Raw genomic sequence first — 27913 nt, 5'->3', positions numbered from 1 at the left:
AATCCACTCACCTCAACCTCCCAAAGGCGCGGGATTACAGGCTGAGCCACCGAGCCTGGCTGACTTCTATTCTAAGGCATAAAACTTTGGGTGTATTTTGGTACTTTCATGCATATCTTTCATGATAAAAACAAGAAAGCTGGATTTTAGAAAGTCCAAAGAGATTTTTCCGTCTCCCTACCTTTTCATTCTTTTCTACTGCCCTCCTCCTTTCTTGCCTGAATAGCTCCTGATGGGTCTCCCTTCTTTTTACTTTGCTTCAGTGTTGCTTCCAACAGCTTTCTATTTCCTGAATACATGGAACTGATTTGATCTTTCCCCTGCCTTACAATCTTCAGTGATTCTTCTTTGCCTGCTGATAAAATCTGGTGGTTTCTATGACTCCCAAGGCTACTCAGAATCTGGTAAGTGCCTTTCTACCTCAGTCTCATTTCTTTTAGCTCTGCTCCTCTTCCTCCTTCTGCTTCCTCCAGTTCATCTATGGTTCACCTACAGTTACCATCTCTTTGCTTTTACTTATGATAGTCTCTCCTCATGGAAAGCCTGCTGTTTGCCTCTTGGCCCTCTGTCCCTTCCCTCCTTGAGTGCACAATCCAACTGGTGAATGATAACTTCTCCTTTAAGGCCTACTTTAAATATCACTCCCTCTATAAAATTTTCCTTTCTACTTTAGTTGAGTACATGTACTTTTCTCCTCTCTTATCCTCAGCCAATTCATCAGTAAATCTGGTGGCTTCTTGCCCCCTCGACTTCTGGTCTAAGCCATTCTTGTCTTTCACTTGGATTATTTGCAGTATCCCTCTCACTGGTCTTCTTGCTTCCATCTTTGTTCCATAAAGTCTCTTCTTTCATGACACCTGGAATAATCTTATTAAAATGAAAATCAGGTCACATCACTTGCTCAAACTTCTCTGTTACCTGCCTATTTCACATCAAGAACAGCTCAAGTTCTATGCTGTCCTACAAGGCCTTGCATGATCTGGGCCCTCCTATTCTCTCTGATCCTAGATTCTACCCTCACCACTGTAGCCTTTGCTTACTGCTCTCCAGATTCACTGCCCCCCATGACAGTTATACTCACCCAAGACCTTGGCACTTGCTGTCTCTGGTACTTGGAATACTGTTTCCCTAGGTATACACTTGGCTCAGCCCATTACTTCCTCCAGAATGCTTCTTAAAGTCATATTATCAGAAACTCCTTTCTTGACAACTTTGAAAACAAAAAACAAAAAACTCCTCACATTCACTTCCCCAACTTCTGTCTCTTGACTCTCTATTCCCTCTAAGTGTACCCTGATTTACTTTTCCTTACAGCACTGTCACCATCTGAAACACTATGTTAGCATCTTTAGAGCATGAACTTTGTTTAATGTTGAATTTCTGAATCTAAAAGAGAACCTTGAATATAGTATACGTTCAATAAATACCAAATGTATTACCTAGTAGCTAATTGTTCTATGTAATCCCATAGCACTTTTGCATAGCTCTGCTACACTCAGTGTATTTTGGTTGTTTGTGTTTTACTTTGCCTCTAAACTGTGAGAACCTTGAGGATAAAGATTGATTTTTCTTTCAATTTTTTTTTCTATTTCAAATACCATTCTAGATACTGAGGGTACAAAAAATCCTTCATTCTGGGGATTTGAACTCATTTCTCTCTGTTCCCAATATAGCAAGTGGACCTAGCATTGTACAATATGTGCTCTGTAAATGTTAAATAATTATTGAATGATATATAAATGAGAAGGAATAGATTCTATTTCTAATTTACAATGGCAACTGACTAACAGCTTTTAGTGTAGTCACTCCTACGTTTTCATTAAAATATTATGAATTCCAGAAAAATGCTGAACTAAATTGAACACTCAAGCTATTGTCAAAATCCTATAACAAGTTTATTACTTAAAAGCCTGATAAAACTGTATTGAAAAATGTCAAAGAGAAATAAGAGATGCAAATACTAGCTCTGGCTATACTTGCTATATTCATGGAAGACTACAAAAACAAATTATGGTCCTATATTAATAACAAACAAATAAATGAAATCTTATCTGTAGGGGAACATAATTTTAAACAAAGCATCCTGGGAACTGGAAAAAATGCTTAAAAGATTGCTTCCGTATAAATCAGTAAAGCATAAATACTATAAAGTTGGAGAAGAAAATGATAAATCTCGATCAGCAGGCTGAAATGAAAAGATGACTAATAAAAAGGGAGGTGGATAAAATAAGGAGGGACATTCAAAGGGCAGTAGAAGAATTTAAAGTACTATTTGTTGTAGAATAGAGTGGAATTAAGTATAGAAAACCATACCCATGATATGGAGGGCAAACTTGAAAAGCTTTCCCAGAATGCAAACAAAGGAAAATAATGCTGAAGATTAGTGTTTGAGTACATAAAATGTATGGTAGATGGAAATGGGGGTATAAAGTAAGATTTACATGTTCCTGTAAATTAATATGAGCAAAAGGAACAAAAATACAATAAAAAAGAAAAACTGAATTGAACTCAAGCATGTAAGTTAAAAAGGCCTCCCAATTTTCAAGTAATTTCAACTAAATAAGCACATTTAAAAACATAATCATTTTATTTTAAAACAAAGACAAAGAAACAAAATTCTATAAGAAACTAGGGAGAAATGAACAGTTTACTTAATTTAAAGAAAGAAAATTCAGTTTGGCCTTGGATTCGTCTATGACACTAAAATATGCATTGACTCATTTATCCTGTTTCAAGAGCTCCATTCAAACAGATTTATATACTAAAGATTTATGTACTAAAATGTGCTATATGGTGTTATTTTTTTAAACTGGAGTAGAACTTATACTGTATAAGAAAAGTATGATTAAATAAATATTGATATTTCCCTTTTTAATACTACAGCAACGACTACCAAAAATTGTGTTTTTAAATTAGGACATGCTCATGATATATTTACTTAAAGGATAACAAACTTCTATGACGCTTCTGAGCTTATATTAGGGTGTGTGTGTGTGTGTGTGTGTGTGTGTGTGTGTGTGTGTGTGTATGTGTGTGTGTGTATACACAGAAAAAATGTCTAAAGTGTCTAACGTGTTAATGGTATGTATCTCTGAGTAAGGGGAATGTCATTTTTTTCCCAGAATATCTGTGTACATATTATGATAATTATTTTTAAGAAGCAATATTATAAAAAAGTTGATAAAAGGTTTAATCCTCTGTTACTGCTTCTCATAGTGACAACACTGAAGGACAAGATACATTGTACCTTCAAATATAGGGTTTGAAATGTTTTCTATCCACTCAAAATGCTGCCAAAAATTCAATATAAGTGGGCTTGGATAATCAAAATAGTTCTTAGCTATATAAGATCCTCTTTTCAGATATAAAATCAACTGAGTTACTGTTTTAATACCTGTAAGTAGGAGAAACCTACCCAGACATATACGATAACCCTGGTAAAAGCAATAAAAAAAATTCATTTAGAATGACAAAGAAAAATGTAAAGAGGAAAAAACTAGAAATGGAACCCATGGAACAAGCAAGAAGACCTAGAAAAAGAATTATTTTTCTCAGACATGTGAGTCAGTCTTGTCCTTTGTTATATTGGTTATGAGAATCGATAGACTATCCAAAAGAAATGTTTCACATATTATTTAATATTAAAAATTAGATATTTCAAAAGACTACTTAAAAGAAATTTGGAAATTTGCTCATATTAGAAAAACTTGAAAGTCTAAAATGAATTATCTAAGATACCAGGTTTTTAAAAAATAGTAAATTTAACCCTAGTTCAATCCTTGAAGCTAGCTAGTTATGAATGAAAATTAAGCCAGGCTTGGTGGCTCAGCCTGTAATCCCGCACCTTGGGAGGCTGAGGTGAGTGGATTGCCTGAGCCCGCGGGTTCAAGACCCGCCTGGGCAACTTGATGAGACCTCATCTCTACAATAAATCAAAAATTAGCTGGGCCTGGTAGTGTGTGCCTGTAGTTCCAGCTACTTGGAAGGCTGAGGCAGAAGGATCGCCAGAGACCAGTGGGTCAAGGCTGCGGTGGCCGGAAGCGGCCACTGCACTCCAGTCTGGGAGACGGAGTGAAACTCCAACTCAAAAAAAAAAAAAAAATGAAAATTAGAGGTCATGCTTGTAGGAAAGGAAAAAGCAAAGTTATTCACAGTTGACCTAATTAAATATGTAGAAAATTATAAGGCACCTACAAAAAGTTCCTAGAACTAATAACTTTATCAAGGTCACAGGATACGTGGTTAATATACAAAAATTAATTATGTATAAAGACATGATTAGTATTTTTTAAAACTAGAAACAAATAGATATTTAAATTGTGAAAGATAGCACTATTTATAGCAATTTAAAAAAATAATGTATTGAGGGATAAATCTAACGAACTATGTATAATGTATAATTATAAAACATTTCTGAGTAGAATTAAAGATATCCTATTTAAATGGAGATAGAGCATGTGCTCATGGAATAAAAGACAAACATTGCTACAATATAAATTCTCCTCAAGAGGACCTACCTCATTCAAGTTCTAAGGGGACATAATCTCATTTAAAATCTTACAAGGCATTTTTTATAGGAATTGTCAAACTACATATAAATTTTATGTGGATAATCAAAGGACCTTAAAATAGTCAAAACAATGTTTAAAATGAAGAAAAAATTTGAAAATTTTAGAATACCTGATTTAAACACTTGCTGTAAAGTAAGAGTAATTCAGGCAATCTTATATTGATATATGAATAAACATATAGATCAATAGAAGTGTCCAGATATAAGCCTGAACACATATGGCCAATTGATTTTCAAAAAAGACCACAAGGGAATTCAACAGTAGAAAAGACACAAATAATTTATTCTACAAATTGTAGTGGAACAATTGCATACTTGTTTAAAAAAAGAAGAAATTTTATTCTTATTTCACACCACATACAACAATTGGACTGAAAATAGATATAGTTTTAAATGGAAGGGATAAGTTGATAAATCTCCTAAAGGAAAACATAAAACATTTTTTCTAATGTTTACTAAGGCCAAAATTTCTTAGGATATAAAAAGAACTTTAAAGATAAATATTGATAATTCCTCTAAACTAACCACTTTGGAAAAGCAGGTAAAAAAAGCCAAGCCACAGATTGAGGGGAAACATTTTAAAAATTTATATCTGATAAAAAGCTTGTATCCAAAATATATATAGAAGTCTTACAATTTAAATTAAAAACAAAAGTAGCCCAATTAATAAATTATCCAAAACAGCCACAATGAGATCTACTACATACATACCAGAATGGCATGAACAGAAAAACAAACAAAAAACTGACAATACCAACCACTGACAAGAATGTGAAACCCTCATTTATGGCAAGTGGCAATGTAAGATAGCACAACCTCTTGGTAAAACAATTTGGTAATTTCTTTCAAAATTATTCAGCAATTATATTCCTAGGTATTTATTTAAGAGAAATGAAAATGTATATCCTCATAAAAAAATTTTACATGATTGCTCATAATACTTCCATTTACAATAGAGAAAAAGTAGAAATAATTGGTGAACTGGTAAATAATGAAATTTCACTCAAGTATACAATGGAATCCTAATGCATGCAAAAAACATGGATAAATCTCAAAAGCATTATCACATAAGATTATGTTCTGTATTTTTTTCATTTATGTAAAATTCTGGAAAGATAGAACTGTAATGAGAGAGAGCAGGTACATGATTGCCTAGGGGTGGGGTTTTGGAGGGGATTAATTACAAAGGGGCAAAAGATCATTGGAAGGAGATGGACATATTCAACAGCTTAATTATAATAGTGGTTACAAGCCAGGCTCTGTGGCTTAGCCTGTGTAATCCCAGTGCTTTGGGAGGCCGAGGTGAGTGGATTGCCTGAGACCGCGGGTTCCAGACCCGCCTGGGCAACTTGGTGAGACTTCATCTCTACAATAAATCAAAAAATCAGCCGGGCATGGTAGCGCATGCCTGTAATTCTGGCTACTCGGAATGCTGAGGTGGAAGGATCGCCGGAGCCCAGCAGGTCCAGTCTGGGCGACAGAGTGAGACTCCAACTAAAAAAAAAAAAAAAAAAAATAGTGGTTACACATAGTGTACATTTGTCAAGTCATCAAGTTGTACACGTAAAATTTAGTGTACCTTACAGAAAAGTATACCATATAAAACAAAACAAAACCCCCTCACAAAAAATAATATATTAGGCCTTAGAATTAAATAATTTGGTGAAGCAATTTAGAGGTTGATTTCTAAAATTCCAGAGAGATGTTAAAAGAGGCCATATGTGTTCAAATTTGCAGCCTCTGCTGACTTGAATCATCAGGGTGTTTAAAAATCTTGGAGTTAATGAGATTCTAGTTTTTAGTGATCTTCAGAAATCTGGAAAATTGGAGAAGATTATAGTGCTATTTGGTTAGGGGTAAGGAAGTAGACAAGTCTAAGGAAATGTTAATACACTATAGGCCATGGATACTGAATTTAGTACTGAAAAAAAATTGAATGACATCACAGAACCAATTTGCAAACAGTGAAGCAAACAGAGTAGCAGAGACTTGGCTTTATATAGAAGTGATTCTGCCAGACCACTTAAACCCCTCTAGTTACTGAATGGCAGGCCTGGTAATTTAACCAAAAACAATAAATGTAGCACATCTTGGCTGGGGTAGATATTTTGATTTAGTCAAATATGCAACCCTCATCACTAATATTGGAAAATATGGTCTACAATACCAGATGCCATCCTAGCCCAGGACTGTTATCTAAATTGTCCTGAAGTGGTATAGAGAACAGAGGAAAAACAAAAGTGTTTGAGACTGGGAATAGCACTTTGAATTGTGGGTGATGAACATATGGTGTGCTTGAGGCATTAAAAGGTTTGTATGGGTAGAACATGGGGTGGGAAATGTAGAGGACATGATGGGGTGTTGGGGGTGAGAGATAGGGCCAGAATACAAAGGGCCTTAAAAAGTCTTTAATGGTCCATATGAAAGAAAATGACCTTATTCCTCAATTCCCCAGAACCAGCTGGTTCGAGAGTCCAGGTTGGCTTCCTCCTAGCCCAGAGTTTTTTTCAACTCTATCACTTGCCACAATTAAATTAGCAAGAATTATACTGAGAAATAAATTAAATGAAATTATTGATGTTTGATAGATGAATTTTGAACTTCATTATTATGTCAGAGAAGACTGTATACATTTTAAGTTAATTCAAAAAAGAGCGACAATATTAGAAAAATGTAAACATTAGCAAAACTGAGTTAAGAGTATAGAAATGAGTATTGGTCGTTATTATAGGTCTAAGACTCATACTGATTGATAAGCAGGTCCTCAGGCAAGTCCTTTCTGGGCCTTAATTTTCTTACCTTATAAAATAGGGTTAATAATACAGGTCTATAATCTGTAATCTGTAATTCAAAGTGTTCTGAATACCAAAAGTTAATTTTGTTTTGTTTTGATTTTCTAAAATTGTGGCGTGTTCATTTGGTGGTGAAAAGCAGCCAGAAATATGAGGCTTTATAATCATTTCCCAGTTAGTGTATTCATGAATTCTGCAGAAAAGTGAATGGCTTGATCATAGGTGCTGCTCTAATCCTGCTGAATATATTTATAATATATGCTATGCAAAACTTACTCTCCTTCTAAAATCTGGATGATTGTGGATTCTGAAACTTCTGGCCCCAGGGGTTTCAGATAAGAGATTGTATACCCGTAATACCTTCCTCACGGGGTTATGTAAGGATTAAATTTCTTGCAACAGAACTCAGTAAATGATGAAGCTACTATTATTTATCATTATCTAAGATCAGAAATTAAATTCCCCACTCCTGTTCCTGAGAATGAATGAGAATTAGTACTTGATGACGGCTAACCTTATTCTTAGCACTTTTATGCTTTAGTCAAGCTTGATTTATAGAATAGCAATTATTGAAGTGGAATATTTCTCTCAGAAAACTGGCCTTCTCTGAACACTTCTTTTTTTCATTTTTATAATCTCTACATACTTGGAAGGATGCCTGATTTGCCTTTAGGTGCTAGCTGACAGACTTACTTACTTTCAGTTATCTGTCCTAAGGTTTATTTTATGAAAGGCATGGTTAGATTATGTATTGTATACCTCCTAACAAAAATACAAATGGATATGCTTATTTTCTTGGATTTCTAATAAAATTGAGTTCTTAATGTGTCCTAAAACAATGTCTTTTGTTTATAAAGTTAATAGTTTAAAACACAAGAGCAGAAATCTCCATCTAGATTTCATTCGGTCTTTCCCAAGTAGAATATTTTTGTGGTTGAATTTTGGCATGCTTCCTCTTCCTTCAAGCTATGTAAAACTATTTTGCTGTGTATAATCCATGGCCTGTGGGCATGGAGGAGTGATTTTGCAATTCTCCTCTAGCATTGGGAAATTTCTAACTGAGAATTTAATATACTGAAATACTTGAGAGAAAAGGAAAGATTGTTTAAATAAATACTATATTTCAAAAGGAAGAGCTAAAGCCATAATTTTAAATGTGATTTTTGGTAGGATATTTGCCTTTAATGAGCATTGGGATGAGTCCTATCAATAATGAATCTGTTTGCTACTCTGGCTTTGGCCTCCCGGTGTCTCTCCCCTGGGAGGGTGTTTCTGCCAATTTATGATTGCAACCTGTGTATGTTTACCCTTTGTTTGGATAAGTGTTACTAGGTGCCCAGTCTTGGCCAGCAGTTCCAGTGCCTGGGTGGTTTTACCTCAGCATCTGATTGAGTAGGAATGCAGTGATGAGGCATTGACCCAGAGAACAGGGGTGATAAGGTTTAATATAGTGTAAGGATTGGAATGGAGACTCTTTGTTCTAATTCAAAGATAGGAAAGGGAAGCAACACAGGATAGGACCTTTTTTTTCCTATTCAGTTCTAGGTCTCAGACTTTCTCCACCCTATTTTGCTAACTCTACAACCAACTAACCACCACTGAACTTTCTCTCCCTGCGGAACAAAGGAAGACTGGGAAGGAAAAGTTTCACCTACTTGTGAGAGAAAAGATCTGAATTTGGATCTTTTTTGTGCCATGATTAGCTGCGGTACATTAGGCCAGTTGTTTGGGGGAATATAGGACCAAGCGGCCACTTACAGCTCTTGCACTCAGTTACTCCTTGACATTAAAAAATCAGGTAGGGCGCAGTGGCTCAAACCTGTAATCCCAGCACTTTGGGAGGCCAAGGCAGGAGTAATGCTTGAACCCAGGAGTTTGAGACCAGCCTGGGCAACATAGCGAGACCTCATCTCTACAAAAAAATAAATACATAAATGAACAAACAAATAAATAAACCTGTGTAGTGGTGTGTGCTTGTAGTCACAATTACTCAGAAGGCTAAGGAGGAAGGATCACCTGAGCGCAGGAAGTCGAGGCTGCAGTGAGCCGAGGTCATGCCACTGCACGCCAGTCTTGGAGACAGAGCAAAACTCTAACTCATGTGCAATTGTGTACGGAAGCTCTTGCTTTGCAGTTTTCAAGCTGGATGACCCCAATTAAAATCTCTTCACTCTCTAGTAGATTTTCCATCTTTAAAAAAATTCCCTGGACCTTAATTCCTATGCATCTCTCTAGAGTATTGTAAGGACTAGGTTAATGATAATCTGCTAAGCAGAAGGCTGTCTTTATAGTTTGCTGTGTAATATTCAATACATGAAAACACTGTTTTTCCATTTAGTTTCTGTTGGTCTATGAAACTACTCATGATATTAAGTATTTAAACCCCATTGAGCCAGTTTCTTCATCCTAAAGAGAAGATGACAGGAAGTAATGATATAAATGTGTTTTGATAAATGTAAAACCTTTTGTAAACATAGGATTATATTTAAAGTACTAAAAAATTACTAATTTGATTAATGAATATAATTTTCTCTAATAAGATTGGCATATGTCACCGGACTTGGTGGCTCAGCCTGTAATCCCAGCACTTTGGGAGGCTGAGGTGAGTGTATTGCCTGAGCCCCAGGCAGCTTGGCAAGACCTCATCTCTACAATTAAAAAAAAAAATTAACCAAGTGTAGTAGCTTGCACCTGTAGTTCCAGCTACTTGGAAGGCTGAGGCAGAAGGATCACAGGAAACCAGCAGGTCGATGCTGGGGTGGCCATGAGTGTACCATGACACTCTAGCCTGGGCGACAGAGTAAGACTCCAACTCAAAAAAAAAAAAAAAAAGATTAGCATATGCCATATATATGGTAGTCACTGATAAACATGCAGCCATAAAGACTATCAAAAGTGAATATATTTTCATTGTTCTGATTTGAAATGTAACAATATCTCCTGTTGGTTCTCCCCTTCACCACCCGCCCCATCTCTAAGCAGTATTCCACTGAACTGAAGAAGTTGTACTGCCAAATTGCCAAGACATGCCCTATCCAGATCAAGGTGATGACTCCACCTCCTCAGGGCGCTGTCATCCGTGCCATGCCTGTCTACAAGAAAGCCGAACATGTCACTGAGGTGGTAAAGCGGTGCCCCAATCATGAACTGAGCCGTGAATTCAATGAGGGTAAGGAGAATTGGAACCTATAACTCTTCAGTTAAGCTCCTTGAAGATGAAGATCCTGTGGATATTTTTGTTTGGGACCTACTTACCTGGTTCGAACTTCTGCACTCTGATGGGAGCTCACTTTGCTCTTTTGGCTAATAGAGTATTCTGAATAGTGATTAATAAATTAGTGGTTTTCACAATGGTTAAACTATTTAATTAATATTAATAATTACTAGCCGGGCTCGGTGGCTCAACCTGCAATCCCGCGCCTTTGGAAGGCTGAGGTGAGTGGATTGCCTGAGTCCACGGGTTCGAGACCCCCCCTGGGCAGGCGAGACCTCATCTCTACAATAAATAAAAAAATTAGCCAGGCATGGTAGCGCGTGCCTGTAATTCCGGATGCTTGGAAGGCTGAGGCGAAAGGATCGCCAGAGCCCAGCAGGTCGAGGCTGCGGTGGTCGGGAGCAGCCACTGCACTCCAGTCTGGGTGACAGAGTGAGACTCCAACTCAAAAAAAATAATAATAATAATAATTACTATATGGCCTGGACTACTCTCTCCTTTCTACTTCCTTCCTTTTTGTTCTTGCCCTTTTTTTTTTTTTTTTTTGTGAGAGGCTGTAAGAACAACATGGTGCTGTTCTGCTTGGCCTGGGATACAATGTCTGTCAGCTTTATTGAATTTCCCAGAGAGACCAGTTGAGAGTTGAAAGTAAGAGAAAAGAGTATCAAATGAGAGAAATAATGGAAAAAAGAAAAGGGTGAAATAAAAGTAATAAGAGGGCAAATAATGGGTAAGAAGAATAAATAGAAGGCCTAGAGCATAAGATGATAGGGGTGGCAGTCCAATGAAGGACTGGGAGTCAGGACTGTAGGCATCTTTAGGCCAATTCTGCATCCATGAATAAACCATGCCTCATCTTCTGAATCTCAGATCCAACAACAAGTTTGAAGACGAGGTCACTATTTTCAAGAATTCCCTTAAATCAGATATTACAGTTTTATCAAAGAAGACTAAGTAGAAAGTAATGAAAAGTGAAAAGTAAGAACAGGAGACAGCATTAGGAATCATCAAAAAGTGACGAGGGTGCAGGAATTGATGCAAGTTAGGATACTTGCTAGAAAAACATATTAAAATATAAATATTGGTAAATTGAATATATAAATATTGCAGAATATAATAGATTACAGAGACAGTTAATGGAAGATGAAAGACAGTGGATTGAAATTAAAAGGAGAAAACAAAGTAAAAATCTTCTTTAACACAACTATTGTGTATACAGTAATTTCTAGTCCTTGTATACATGGCTACATTATCCACACCTTTGTGTCTTGCTTTTTTGCTTTACAACATACCATAAAAAATATTTTGGATAGCTAGGCTTCATGATCAGTTTACCTAACTTCCTGTGTTGCATCAAGAGAACATAGTATTTTTTAACTGCTTTCTCATTTTTGACATACTAATTGTTTTTAGTTTCTTATCATTATTAATAGATGCAGCAGAGAACATCTTGATACACTCAGCTTTTTGCTTTTATTAAGCAGTTTTTTAAGAATGAGGCTACATGGCCTAAGGTTAAGAACAGATTTATGGATCCCAATTCTTGGAGCATCTTCTTTCTTTTGGAGCTCTGCTAAGTATCACAATTTTATAAAACTTTCCTAGGCTATTTTTATAGCTTGCTTCCCTTTTCTTGTCCCCAACCTGGGACTCCTTCAGCACAATAAAATCAGCAAACTTCTTATCTTTATGATCAAAGCAAAGTCTGAATATGGAGAAGACAAAAAAGAATAAGCAAGTTGAAAGTCATATCCTGCTAACTTCTGCTTCTTATTTAGTATGTTTGCTGGCCAGACTTTTGGGCAACATTTTCTTAGTCAAACGCATTTTTTTTAATTAACTTGCTTCATTTGCATTCATAGTTCAGAGAAGCTGGCAAAATTTCCTCTATAGATGAGGTCAGAGATATAGTTATAGAGTTCTATAAAAGCTTAATTGTTAGCCTTAGACTCCAAAGCATAGTAATGTTTCCTTAAATATAGATGACCACTCCAGCCTTTTCTGTTGCTATAAAATTTGATTTACTTTCATGTATTTGATACCTGGCAAGAGGATCTGTTTTGTTTTTCAAGGATGTATATTTTCTTTATTGCACAGACCATTTCTTTGGCCACCAGCATCATGTCTATGTATTTTCATTTTATTCTCTTATTTTAAAGGTAAGGAACTATTTTGTCTTTTTCTGTTCTACAGGACAGATTGCCCCTCCTAGTCATTTGATTCGAGTAGAAGGGAACAGCCATGCCCAATATGTAGAAGACCCCATCACAGGAAGACAGAGTGTGCTGGTACCTTATGAGCCACCCCAGGTAAAAACAAAGCAAAACAAAAAACAGCAACAAAAAAACTATATGTCTATATATGAATGCACACATACACACACAATATATGGACTGGGCAGGCTTGAGAGAACAGTTCTGGTGACAGGGAATATTTCTGGAATATATCACTGTCTTAGTCCTTGTTATCAAGTATATAACCTTTTTTATACTTTTTCCCCTCTATTTTTCATATACCTTCCCTCCAAAACTCTTAGATATGATTGGAATTAACTTGGAAACTGAAGTGCTTTGGTTTACTGGCTTGCTGTGTAGACCTTTGGCATGTGATGCACCCTCTCTAGGCTCTGTTGTCTTACCCATAGATGTGCACTTTAGATTATTTAATTCTGAGAGCTTTTGAGCTCCAGGGTGTTATAAATGGAAGTGTATATTCAAATCTATGTTATACTGTTTTATCTACGTAGAAAATAGCCTTGGCATATTGTTGCTATTTTTGGCAATTATTTCCAGCTCTCACTTTTCAGTGATATTCATGCATGTGGTTTAGCCTATTTGAATCTGGTGATGTGGATCAGATTGCAGATAAACAGGGTCAATGATTTAAAAAATCTGTTAAAGCCTAATGTCTCACCTAATGTGTCCAGTGTTGCAGACATTAACTTTGGGCTTCCCTGAAGGAAAAGTAAAGAAAAAGCTATAATGGGTTTCAGAGTTTGCCTTCCTAGAAAGAAGCATATCCCTTCTTCAGAAGTGGAATTATTTAAAGTAGTAGGGAGAACTGAGAAGGAACAAGATCAGTTCAAAACAATTGTTAACCCAGATTTTTTTTCCCCTGTCCTCAGGTTGGCACTGAATTCACGACCGTCTTGTACAATTTCATGTGTAACAGCAGTTGTGTTGGAGGGATGAACCGCCGTCCAATTTTAATCATTGTTACTCTGGAAACCAGAGAGTAAGTGGCATATGTAGAATCGTCATTCTACAAAAGATCATGGGCAGAGGGCAAGGCGAAATTGTGTCTGCTTTATCATTAACTTTGCACGTACAGCAGAGAGCTACCCTTAATTTTGTTATTTGTGCTTTAAATCCTTGCTGCAAACACATACATAAAAGATCTAAGAAAGTGGAGACAGAAGAGGGTGGGTAAAAGCAGAGAGGGAGAAAAGAGCTGGGAAGGAGTGCAAGTTGCTTCATACCTGAATTCTTGACATTTGACTGGCATTGTTTCTGATTAGACAATGTTTATTTTCATATGGCCCCCAAGGCATTTGACAGTTTCTTTGAGTAAGTCTGGGCTGCCTAAGGGGATTTTATCCCGAGACATCCACTGGCTTAACTCAAATTTCCTTCAAAAATATGTAGCTAAATACAGCTGTTCAGCTAATGGCTTGGAGGTTCTTTGCAGAACAAATGGAATGTTATTTACTAATGTCGCTTGTGGCATGTAAGCACTTTTGTGTTCTGCCAAGTGCTTTTGGGTCCATCCTCAAAGCAGCCATGACTGAGCTAGGGTGATGGTACACTGAGGATGGCCCGTGTGGGGAATGGAAATGGAAGAGTTCCTGGGACCTTTAAAATGCTTTGAATGTAACTCCTTTCTCCCCATTTTCTAATTCCTAGTGGGCAAGTTCTGGGCCGACGCTGCTTTGAGGCCCGGATCTGTGCTTGCCCAGGAAGGGATAGAAAGGCGGATGAAGACAGTATCAGAAAGCAGCAAGTTTCGGACAGCACAAAGAATGGTGATGGTACGAAGCGCCGTAAGTAGATGTAGTGGCCAAATGGGGCAGGGTTGAGTCTTCTCAGATGTTGGAGGATGGGGTGATATTAGAGAAACTTCATGATAAAACCTGTGACCTTAAGCAGCAAGTATAACTTAAGGCCCAGAGACAGTGAGAATAATATAGCACTGAAATACAGTTACATACTACAACTTTACAAAAGTAAATAGTCATTGTGAGGATTTCTTAGTATAGAGGTCCTCAGAATGTAACTTCCACTTCCATACCAGTAGTATTAACATCATGTAGAACTGGGTGGAAATGCAAATTCTTAGACTGCAGACTTGCTGTATCAGAAACTTTGCATGTGAGGCACAGCAGTCTGTTTAGTAAGCCCTCCAAGTGATATTAGCTAAAGTTTGAGATCCAATATTTTAGCTTGTTGGTATCAATTTTTCTTTCCATTATTAATCATGGGGACTAAAAATAGCACCTGTTCATCTTAGGACTCTATGAGAGCAGTGAGATCTTAAAATGCATTTCATGAAACACAGTCTGTGGAATATGCAGATCTGGGTTTCATGGAGTCTTGACTTTACATGTATGACCTTCTTGGGGGTCTCAGTTACATCAACTGTTTTTAAACTTTTTTTTGTAATTAGTGAAGATTTTCAAAGATGAAATACTTCAAGGAACCCACAATGCAAAATTAAAAAAACAGCTGCTCTAATTGAAGGGGCAGAAATCGGGGATGGTCTGTAGCTCCATGGCTCTATCCTCATAGCTTCACTGAGTCCTAGAACTATGGGTATCAGAGTTTGAAACCACTGATCCACATGTGCTTCTTACTTGTGGTGAAATTTGATTCTAGAATGTAACTTGCATAGGCCTGATATCACTGCAACATGTATTTTAAAGTATACAACACTATGATTTATTTTGTGAAAAAGGGCTTAATTTTATCATTGATTCATATCCAGAAGAAATAAACATTGTATTGTACTTTACAGGAGAACTCATCACCATAAACTTTTAAGTATTTTTTAAGATGCTTTTCCTGTTAGGCTCATTCTCTCTCTGATGATTCCTCAAAATCATATATGATAAAAATTATAATATATATATATATATATATATATATTTCATTCATATAGTTCGTTTTAATTTTGTTCTTGACTCTGCCTATAGCATAATTCCTAAACTTTTCCCTGAGCACACCAATTAGTAACCAATTAATGATTTTCATTAATATAAAGTATCTGAGTTCTGGTAGAAAGATCATCTGTATATCTGTATCCTGGGTGTACTTTATAATTTGGGAAACTTGGAATTCATCACTTATTAATTCACTTATTTTACTATTGGCAAGATAGCCTCTACCATACACACTTACTTCCTCAGAAGATAGATGACCTAAAAAAATGCAAAACCAATTTCTCTCTTCTTTTAACAGCTGTTCACAGACACATACTAGCAAGACACAGGGTTTCCTGCATCGTTTCTGAAGCTAAAGGACTTTTTCCAGCATCTTTAATTTCTTTCTTTTACTTATTCTTGCCCACCTGCTTCTCACCTTGTTATTGCTGGGATCAGCACTCATTGTAATAGCAATTGTCACGAATTAAATGAATTCTTAGGACTAGAATCTCTAACCCCATAGGTATTGCTGGTGTTAGTGCCTGCCTAATAATGTTTTGTTAACTTTTATTAATATTAATATGTAGTTATTAAATATATTGAATACATATTATTGCTTCAGAAATATTCCCAGGATGAAACTTGCATTTTTCTTCCACCAGCTTTCCGTCAGAACACACATGGTATCCAGATGACATCCATCAAGAAACGAAGATCCCCTGATGATGAACTGTTATACTTACCAGTGAGTCTCCCTTGAGTGTTAATGGTTGCTTCAATTTAACCCCCTTTGAATGAGCTTTTATTATATGATCACCTTCCCATTATCTGTGGCCATGGGGAAGGCAATGGGTTGCAGTTAGTTGAATTCTTATTGCCTTCGGTCTAGTCAGTTGAAGCTGCTACAACAAAGGACCATAGACTAGATGGCTTATAAACAACATAAATTTATTTTCTCATAGTTTCTTTCTCAAAGAGGCTGTAAGAGGAAGTCTGGAGTTTCGGCGAAGGCCCTTTTCTGAGTTGCAAACTACCATCTTCTCCCTGTATCCTCATATAGCAGAAAGAGCTAGCAAGCTTTAGGTTTGTTTGTTTTTTTTTATATAAGCACTAATCCTATTCATGAGGTCTCTACCCTCATTACCTAAATTATTTCCTAAAGGCCCCACCTCCTAATACTATCACATTGGGGGTTAAAATTTCAACATATAAACTTTGGAGGGCACAAACATTCAGTCCATAATGGTTGGGGGGATTGGTCTAGTAATAGGAAGCAGAGAGAATACATGTCTTGAAAAATTAGGAAATAATCCTTTCCCTCTACAGTTTTAGAATATATCAATAGCATGAGCTTCTCTGTTTACCTACCCACCCAATTAAAGCTACCTTCCTAATAGAATTTTTCTTCCCCAAATATTTCAAATTAATTTGCACTTTATTATTTGAGAAAGATAAGATTGTCTTAGACAGCATGGCCATACCAATTTAGGCCTAAAATTTTGTAAGAAAGAATTCACAGAGTTCATAATACAGCAGTTATAGAGTTGACTGATTTCTTTAGGGAGTTCTGTAAAGAATGCCAAGCAAGGCAGAATCCTCAATTACATTTGGTCTTCCATATCCATGGGTTCCACATCTGTGGATTTAACCAACCACAGATCAAAAATACTTAACAATAATTTAAAAATACAAATACAAAAATAATACAGTACAACAACTATTTACATAGCATTTATATTTTCATTATATTAAGTAATCTAAGTGATCTTGAGCTAATTTAAAGTATATAAAGGATGCACATAGGTTATATGCAAGTACTATGCCATTTTTATAAGGTATATGAACATCTGAGGATTTGGGCATTTGTGAGGGGGTCCTGGAATCAATCCCCTGAAGACAGTGAGGGATTGCTGTATGTGTGAAAGGCCAGAAGACTTGACCCAATCATTGTGTAAGATTCACATTCATGCCTACAAGGAGCATTAGCCCTCTTGAGGTCACTAATGAAATCACTTTATTAGACTATGGTTGCAGTTAGTTGAATTCTTATTGCCTTCGGTCTTTGTCATCTAGAGTGGCAATGAAGTTTTAGTGACCAGTGTAACCCTTGATGTCATCTAAAGTGACACGAGACACAGGCAAGCAGGGCCAGGAGATTTGACTGTGAGCTCCTGCCCTGGGATTAAACTAAAGCAACTCAACAGGTTTGGGTGTGCCATACCTTCTGCCCCACCTTCTTTGAGCCTTGACTCTCAGGGGAATAGATTGCCAGTAGACCAGTCAGACAGTGAACTAGCTGAAGTTCTCAGTTTCTCATTTCTCAAGCTACATATGAAAGCTGACTTGAGATTTTAAAGTAAAACATTACCCTAATATACTAAATATTATAAAATACTTTATATGTTTTCAACTGGTAAGATAAGAGCTACTTGAAAACCTATTTTAAAAATTGTTTGTACTAAGAGGGAGATACCCTATAATGAGTTGCATCTTAAATTTAGTGAAAAACTGGCCAAACTAAAATTCATGAGGGGAATTAAATGTTTGTAATTTAACATGTATTTAGTTGGTATTTGTGGAGTGGCAAATATGTTAGACCCTGAGCATTTAAAAATCAGTAGGACACAATTCTTACTTTCAAAGAGTTTGCTTTCTTTTAAGGACCCAGTTATAATGTAATGATATAAATGCTTCCCTAAAGCTAGGCATAGGGCTATGGAACCACACAGAAAGAAACAAAGATGTGACTAGAAGAGTAAGGTCAGGGCTGGCACCGGAGTAACCAGGTAAAGTGCCTATAGTGCAAAATTTAAGTAGTCATTCACTTTCAGGGACTGCACATGCCCTAAGTGCCTCTCTTGCCTTGTCCTAGTCCTGGCCCTGCTTCTAATTTTTAAAGCTTTCAAGAGACTCTCTTAAAGAGAGAAACATATTGTATTCTAGTTGAAAACTTTGGTTCACAAGACGTATTTATGGTCAGTTCTTTTTTTGTTTGTGTGGTAGTTCATAAACTTGCTGCAGAAACTGTATTAATGAATGCTGAATTGTTGCTCCTAATTGAAATACAGGATTAGGTTCCTATGTGCCTCTTGTCACATTTCATCAACAGATAAATATCTAACTTTGCTTTATGTGTGTTTCAGTTTAAGGATACCTTATTTAATGTATCTTGTTGACTCATTAACATAGCACTCATGGCCAATAGCACTATCACTTTCACCTGAACGAAGCTTTTCTAACATGCACGTTTTCCCCATGCACAACCTTCCTGCAGTTAGAACACTAGATAACGCTTCAGCACTATACCTGAGTGTTCCTTTAAATAGAGAAATCACCAACAAAAAGCACAAAAATGTGAAAAATGTGGTACTAAATAGACCATGAAAGGAACATGGGTTCACAGCATGAGAGCTGAAACAAAGAAGCAAAGCATCTCCTGTTCCATGTTTAACCTCATGGGTGACTCAGATACTTTGTCACACTGCACATGCCTGTGAATGACCACAGAAGCACCAGGTGTATGGATTCTCATGTTACAAATAAATGTTAGCAAGTTGGCAAATTTGCAATTATGGAATTCACAGATAAGGAGGATTGCTGTACTTCTAACAGTTCCATAGCTCTTCATTTTTTTTTCTCTTTCCTCCTGCTTGTGTACACAGGTGAGGGGCCGTGAGACTTACGAAATGCTGCTGAAGATCAAAGAGTCCCTGGAACTGATGCAGTACCTTCCTCAGCACACAATTGAAACATACAGACAGCAGCAACAACAGCAGCACCAGCACTTACTTCAGAAACAGTGAGTGTGTCAGTGTGTCATTTTAGGAGGCATGAGTAGGGTGACTATTTGGATCAGCAGCAGGATGGTTGATGGACAGTGTAGAAGGTAATGTGAGACAACAGAGTATAATAGATTCAGATGAGCTGGTGTAGCAATCCACTTTCAGTTTCAGTTGTTTATGGATATTATATAACTTACCCTTAGAAGATCCACATGTATTCTGAAATTGAGTCAAACCATTTCTGGTGAATTAGATGAAAGTCACAGTAAAAAAGTTAGTTTTCTTGTCTGTATTCCTTTTCCATACACATCTATCAATGAATTAATTTTGAATACACACTCTCTTCAAGCATCGATGTGTGTATTAAAAACCGTGTTTTTTAAATTTATATATTTTATTTATTTACGTCTGTCCATATCCCAGTGGACTATCTGTATGTCTCTGGAATGCACACAATCTACTTTTGGGACTATCACTCGAGACTAGGGATAGCAAATAGGTGTTAATGTAAAGTGACTTGTTTGAGTGTTGTGTTGAGAAGGTTCCTGAGACTTCATGCATGCTTATTAGGAAAATGTCTGGGTACAGAAGGACAAGGTAGCATCATATTGCCAAATTTTAGCATCCTTGCTTTAGATTGTCTTCCAGCAATAGATATTTACATAAATCAAGTCAGCCTTTGCAAGCATATTACCATATATAGACAAACTATTTATATGTTAAGTTCTACCTGTACTCTTGAATCTTTGATGATGATCTTTTATGACTAACAAGAATAGAATTGCTCTTATGAATGGGTGGGAGGTTAACCAATCATGACTCTGTTTATATTTACCTTTCTGTGGTTAAGAATAATCACTTGTAGTTTAATTCAAATATATATGTTGCTGGAAGTATTGCCAGAGTCTTCATAGATAAATGTGGAATATATACATTATGAGCCCATTTGAGTAATTCACACTCAACTTTCCTCTTTAGGTAAAACAAATAATGAAATCAAGACCTGTCTTGCCAGAGGCAACAGAAATACAAATAAAACATAATATATAATAAATATATAGATAGATATAATAAATAGTTATTCTTTTTTATATGTTATTAGCTGTGATAGGGAGTTAATTATGGAAAATATAATAAAGAGGGCTTTATACTTTTCTAAATTAATATAAATGCCTTTCTGATCATCAGGAGGTATCTTCTGAGCACCTGTTGGCTATGAGGTGGGATAGGGAGCAGCGGTAGAAAAAAGAGGCATGCGCTGTCTTCAAAGGACTAAGCTGCTTGAACATCTAAGTCCGTTTATAGCCAGAGGGCATCTCACCATTTAGTTTTAGCATGAAAGCTTTTCAAATTGTAATATTGTAGTTTTATATATAAGACTGAGCAGAAAGTTTAATCAGAGGGTTCCTTGGAGACACCGAGAATTCTGAAAGAGGATTAGAACTCAGGGTCGTAGATGTAATTCCCATTGCCAATCATATGTATTCTTTGGGTATCAGATGGAAATATATGTTAATATATTTAAGTGCAAAACCATTTAGTTCTTATAAAATCATACAGCAGGAATTAAAGAAACAAAGGCCTATATCATCATTTACAGACCCAAAGGGGATAAAAGAACTGTCTCCAAGATGTGTATGTTACGATATTAAGAAATTCTTCCTCATTGCTTCTTCTTCATTCTTGAAAAGTTTGACTTTGTAAAAATGACCCTAAAAGAATTGGATAGTAATATATTGTGCTGAACTAGTGGTTCTGCAATACCCTTTCCTGTCTTTTTCCCAGTGAACAGGCAAAGGACTGACCATCTAGCACAGAGATTGGTAAACCTTTTTTCCGTAAAGCACTGGTTGTGCATATTTTAGGTTTCCTGGTCCATTGGGTCTTTTGCAGCTACTCATCTCTGCATCTGTAGCCCAAAAGCAGCCATAGATAATGCATAAACGAATGAGAGTGGTTGTTGCAATGAAACTTCATTTATATGCCCTGAAATTTTAATTTCATATAGTTTTCACATGCTATGAAATGTTATTCCCTTTTGACTGCTCTTCTCCTATTCAAAAATGTAAAAGACATTTTTAGCTTATTGGTCAAATTTGGTCCACTCTTTGTAGTTTGCCAGTCCTTCATGTAGATAAATGAGTGGCTCTTCTTTCATTGCTCCTTGAAATTCAGATTTTGTTGACTAGGTGTGCTTGGAAGCGAACATACGTAGTCTAAGGGAAAATGGCATTAAAAGCTGTTTCAAAGTGGCATTTCAGTATCTAATAAAAATGATAGCAGCTTTTTCTCTTTTGTCTGAGAAAGTGAGGCATGTCCCCTCTAGAAAGAAAATATGGTTAATGACACAACCCCATTGTCAGATAAGGCTGGAACAGTTGACTTGATTCATGTAACACATTTTTATTGACAGTCTGCTCAGTGAAACCATTAGGAATTGAGATGAGAAGGATGATGTGCTGCCTTCTTATGGTTTTCAACTTAGTGATGAATTCCTAACCAAAACACTGTTTGAATTTTAAGAAAAATCTGGAAATTTATTCTCAGCATTGTATAAATTAATAGGACAATCTTATACTGTTTCTGTAGATCATACAAGAAAGGAAATAGTTTGCTGTCACTGTTTTAGAGATTTGACAAGTGAGGATTGGCATCAGTCAGTTAGGGGCATGTGCTATTTTTGTTTGTTTACATGGTATACATGACTTGTGTCCCTAGATGATGTTATCCAGTGCTTATTCTGATGTTTCTGTTGCTCTAAAGGGATTTTATTTTTTTGTTATCCACATTTCATAAAACAAGTTATTTTATCACAGAAGAAAATGCATGTTAATATTGTGCTATTTTTAAAAGTTCAAAAGATTTTAAAGACTATTTTCACTTTTTCTTTTTTTTTGCATGTGTGACCACGGTAGATAATAAGGAACTATTAGCTTCATAGTTCCCTGGTGTATTCACTTAAATATATCATATGCATGTTTTTGAGTTGGTATACCACAGCTGTGATAATTTGTGCATGGAAATCTAACAGATTGCAAAAATTAAATCTTTTCAAAATATAGACAGTTGGTCTAATCACGTCTTTGTAACATCATATATATACATGGATCTCCAATGACTGTTATGCATCTATATAAATTCTCCAATTGTACCCTTCAGCTGAGTTTTTTTCAGCTCTTATTTTCATGCAAATTTCCAAGAAAAAGCATGAATGAATAGACAAAGAAAAATGGAAATCTAATTTCCTGGCAATCATTTGAAAAGAATAAAACCACTTGGAAAATGACTAAAATAGCCTGTGCTTTCCTTTCCAAAAACATAGTACCAATTATAGACTGGTAGGAAATCAATTTTGTTCTTTTCTTTAAGAGGAGGGAAAATTAGTGGGAAGGGAATATGCTTTCTATAAGGTGGCAGTAAAATATTTTCATTTTAATTACTTCTATTAGTTTCCCACTATGTGTTTTCTTTCTGCTTGCTTTTCATTCGTGCATTTTTAAAAATTCCTTCACAATTACCTTCATGATCATAGGCTTTATGGAAAAATAGTTTTTACAGAGTTTCTATGAATCAAATTGTTATAGATACAAGTAGCCTTTATCTTTTTATGAAGAAATGTGACATAGGTGGATATGCCTACATTGCTGTGGGGAGTCATATTTCTAGAAGCCAGAATCTAATGGAAGGAAAAATTGGACCCTATCTTTACACTAGACTTTTTGCCTTCATATTGTCAAGGAGGCATTAACTTTTAAGACAGCTTTGCAGAAGACAATTGAAATAGCAATCTTTTGACATCTATACTTCAGACCAATACTCTTTTTCATTTTTTTTCTATAGTTTTCTCTTATTGGCCATCCTGATCTGAGGCCAACATAACTTTTGATTAGTTTTAATCAGCCTAACCCTTGTTTCCTTCCGGAAAATTATTTTTGACCTTCTACAGAATAATTTTTATGTAAATTTTAATATAAATTCATGATATCCTGAGGATCCCTTAGTGTTTCCTTCTCTGTTGTGATCATTTGATGATTGTGGTTCATTAGTAATACAAGTCAAAAACTATTTGAATAGAGCAGGAACTTTAAAACCATAGTTCTGACCCCTCACACCATAACTGTGGAAACAGAGGCACAGTGAACTATGCCTGTGATCTCATAGCCAGTTCATAACAAAGCTAAGGCTAGAATGAGATTTAGAAAGTAGAGTTCTTTGCAGTATTTTGGTCTTATTGTTAGTTAAGTTGTAATTATAAAACCGCAGCATCTATTTCCATTTTTCTGACTGTTATAAATCAGTTTGTATTTTTTCTTGCTGTTTCAGCTTAAAGTCATATCTTTAAGCTCATTTGGCTAGCATGATCTTCAAGAATATTGCTTAGCTTTTTCCTCAAATTCATGTGTCTGAGGGGGAAGCAAGTAACATTTTCAGGATTATCAATGTAAAAGAGAACAGAGGGCACAAATTTCCAAACTGATAGAAATTATTAACACCATATTTCTAAGTTTGACAGAGAAGTCCTCCACATTTTCAGAATATTTATTTGAAATTACCAGCTTTATAGGTGATAAACAGACAAATATTGACAATTTCATGATTCAACCTGTTGTTATCATGGAACTACACAAGCTTTTACAATTAGCCTAGTGTTATTTTTGAACTTTACAGCTACATTATGAAGTTTTCAGGGCAGAGGGTCATTAGCTCTGAATGGGTAATAAAAAAAATACTTAACAATTAACAGACTCAGCTAAATAACTTCACTTTCTAAATTCTTACATTTCGTTGCAGAGCTGGTCTCAGTTCTAGGTCTCAAAATTTGAACCTCCGTGGCCCATATGCTTTCATCATGGCTAGAACACTAGTTTGATTTCTGCCATGTTGTCTTATTCCATTCTGTGCATTAAGAGAAGCCCTAAACTTAAATATTGAAAAAGGAGTCAAAGTTATAGCTCTTGGTTGACAGTAACTTGATTCCCTACTAATTTGTATTCTGGCATATTCCATCAAGATGATACCAGTTCTTGCTGGTGAAATGGTTTGCTGAGTCCAAGGACTAACCAAGTAAAAAGACTTTGTTCCCTTGAAAGGGATAACCAAATGTGATTCAAAAATTCAGTCTGGGAAACAATTCTCAAACAATTCACAGGGTTGCACAATCTTTAGCAAAACAAAAGGGTTTGTTCCTGGCATCCTTGTGGCATAATTGATTTCTTAATTATGCAAAAGTTGCTTTCAGGAGTTTGATATGTATGTTTAGGCCAAGTTTGTGACTGAAAGGATTAAGATATTTATCCATCTCAATCTGAGCTCATACAAAATGCTCATTAATAGTTCTTTACAAATGTGTGATGACACAGCCCCCATACTGATAATATCATATTTCTTCATACCTCACAGGCTAGACAAAAGCAGTAATGAGGGATAATAATTGGGCAGATGACATTTTACAAAAGATCAAAGTTTTTTTCTTGTTTCTACATTCCCCTTTTTAATTAATTGAGTCAGTGAAACATATGCTAAACTCTGGATTAAGTACCTTGACCTACCTTATCTCAGTAGTCCGCAACTGAATCGCCTTATGGAACTTGTTACTGAGGCTAGATATATATATTTTAACAAGTTCCACTTGTGATTCTTATATATATTTCTGATTAACTACTACTGCCTTATTATCTCATTTCTTCTTTATACAACTCTTGAGAAGTTTCTGAGTAATTTTAAAGGAAGATAAATTGGAAGGAACAAAAACTGCTTTTCAGGCATTCTGTTCTGTCTATACTATGATCATGAAGGTATGAGGAGTGTGTTTCTGTATTCAATTTATTTGAATATATGAAGTCCTAAGCCTTCATCTTTTCTTTTTTCTGGTTCCTCTCTGCAGTCTCCTTTCAGCCTGCTTCAGGAATGAGCTTGTGGAGCCCCGGAGAGAAACTCCAAAACAGTCTGACGTCTTCTTTAGACATTCCAACCCCCCAAACCGATCAGTGTACCAATAGAGACCCATCTCTGTATTTGAAGCGTGTGTGTTTATTGTGTTTCCATGTGTGTATGTGTGTGTGCGTGTGTGTGCGTGTTTGTACGTGTATCCAGCCCTCATAAATAGAACTTGAAGATACTTTGGCTCAGAGACCCAACTGATCAAAGGTACACAGCCACTAGTGAGAGAATCTTTTGAAGGGACGCAAAAATTTACAAGAAAGGATGTTTTCTGCAGATTTTGTATCCTTAGACCTGGTGTTGGCTGGTTAGGATCCACTGTGTTTGTCTGTGAGCTTTTTGTTGTTTCCTGGGAGGTCAGGTGGGGAAAGGGGCATTAAGATGTATATTAGAACCCTTTTCTGTTTTCTTCTGTTTTGTTTCTAAAGTTCATAAAGAAACTTTTGAGCAGGTCTCAAACTTAAGGTGTCTTTTTAAGAAAAGGAGAAAAAAATTGTTATTGTCTGTGCATCAGTAAATCATAGATGACTGAGAGACTCAGGCCCTTTTAATGCTGGTCATGCAGTAATATTTTCTAATAGTAACAAATGTGTCAAGTGTCCTGCTGGGCAGAAAGATGATAATTACCATAAGTAGTCAGTTTTGGGGAGCTGGGTGTTCTTCTTTTTGAGAACTTGCATTATTAGTATCCTCCCCTCATATGTAGGTAGAAAGTTCTTTAATGCTGTGTCAGATCCTGCCTCTGCCACTATAAGTCAGCACCTCATATTTTCCTTGCACATGAAACCCTGGAGACCTACTACCAAAACTGTTGTTTATCCCAATAGCAGGTAAACTAGCGTGATTTGTTAGAAAGGTAAATATTACCCCAGGGAGCTGTTTACAATTATTTGATGCACAAAATAAAGTTCAAAGTCCTCTCACCAAATTTATGATGAATCTATTTAATTAGAGCTCCTTGCCTTCATCTTACCTACCTTGAAACCAGCCATATTACTGAAACTGTTCAGATGTATTTAGCTAGAAGACTTAATGTTTTGGTTAAGTGAGAGTCAAGCAGGCACATGTTAAGATCAATACTTCTCGCCTAGAAATTAAAGATCGAAAGAGTAGATGACTGTTTTTTTGACTCAAAGAGTTTAGAGAATCTCTAATTATTTCCATTTTAAAATTATGTTTTAAAATAATAGTATAAAGAATTTTAAAATCACCCACTCCCCCTCTCCCCACATCCAGTCACCAATGCTGTATTTTCTGTGTCACCAAGACGATTTCTTGTTATTGAGGCTGTTGCTTTATGGATGTGTGATTTTAATTTTCAATAAACTTTTGCATCTTGGTTTATCTTGCAGTTTTTTTTGTTTCTGTCTCTCTTCTTTTTTAAATAGTAAAATATTCTCACGTAAGTGTTTGAAGTACCACATATAGGTCTAAAGAACAAGAATAATAATAACAGTTACTTTGGTCTTATCTACATTTCTTGTATCAGTATTTGGTGTTTTGTATTGATGATATTCTCTATCAGGGTCATCTATTCTAAAAATTAATTGTGATGCCTAAACTAATTTTAAAAAAACTTTAGCTGTATGAATGTTTAATTTTGTCAGAGGAAACCAGGCACCATAGTATTATTGATGCATCTAACAAGCCGCAAGTTGTATTTTAATTTGCCAAATTTACTAAAATAAATTTTAATTATTAAATCTAAATGTTTTAAAAGCTTGGATTCTATGACATAGATATTAGCAAATATTTGGCTTAAAAAATCTATATTGGACCCTATTGTCCAATATTTTAAAATTATAATATGTGTGAACTTTGAGTAATTGCTTTGAAAAGCTTCAGAAGTTTTCTAAATAAAAATAATTGATTTAGCCATTTAGATTAATACTTAAGGAAAAACATCTTTATGTTTGAGAAAAAAGTATATTAGTAAAATCAGATGATCTTGTCATATTTGAAGTATATTCAATTAGTCTAATAACTTTGGTTCACAAAGCTCCTAAAGGATTATTGGTGAGTATATTAAACTTTTTAATATTTGTTGTTAAATTCGGGAGATTTTAAAATTTTCTTTCCACCTATTTTATGTAAGTTTTTGATGTGTTTGTAGTAATTTTTATAAAAATGCACATATTCGAAATGATGGAAAATATTTTTAAATTACAGTTGACCAATCTAGAGAGTAAAAGCTGAACTGTCTTTAGAAGCAGGATTACTCAGAGAAGAAGATCATAGGCAAGCTGGATATAATTGACAGGAGCCACAATTATTTTCTGATGCCTCATGTCTTCCTTTTTTTTTTAAAATACGTTTTTCATACCAGGAGTATTCTGTTCTACCACTAATATCTTTTCTTCTCTCAAATTCTGCACTCCAGAAGTCATTTGGCAAAATATATTTAGCCTGAGGTTTCACCTCAGGCTAAATATATTCTTGTAGATACTTGCTTTTTAATTGGCAATGGAAAATTTAAGC

General features: G+C 35.7%; 1 protein-coding gene across 6 annotated transcripts in view; it reads left to right on the top strand.

The window, feature by feature from the left end:
* TP63 (tumor protein p63) overlaps positions 1-27913 on the top strand; it is a 251541-nt gene that overhangs the window by 211623 nt on the left and 12005 nt on the right. For 3 of the 6 annotated variants that reach the window (XM_008071536.1, XM_008071534.1, XM_008071537.1), the window contains 6 exons: positions 10345-10531; positions 12770-12885; positions 13701-13810; positions 14479-14615; positions 16376-16458; positions 19376-19512. In XM_008071536.1, the coding sequence (XP_008069727.1) occupies positions 10345-10531; positions 12770-12885; positions 13701-13810; positions 14479-14615; positions 16376-16458; positions 19376-19512 (770 nt within the window). Of the gene's footprint in view, positions 1-10344; positions 10532-12769; positions 12886-13700; positions 13811-14478; positions 14616-16375; positions 16459-19375; positions 19513-25379; positions 26780-27913 lie in introns of those variants that run through there. The other 3 variants (XM_008071538.1, XM_008071539.1, XM_021719295.1) reach the window with 3 other exon arrangements.

The sequence above is a fragment of the Carlito syrichta genome, unplaced genomic scaffold (genome assembly GCF_000164805.1).
Source record: "Carlito syrichta isolate Samal-C Ts95f unplaced genomic scaffold, Tarsius_syrichta-2.0.1 Scaffold314364, whole genome shotgun sequence".
NCBI lineage: Eukaryota > Metazoa > Chordata > Mammalia > Primates > Tarsiidae > Carlito > Carlito syrichta.
The sequence above is the reverse complement of the archived record's forward strand: the minus strand, read 5'-3'. Positions and strand labels throughout refer to the sequence as shown.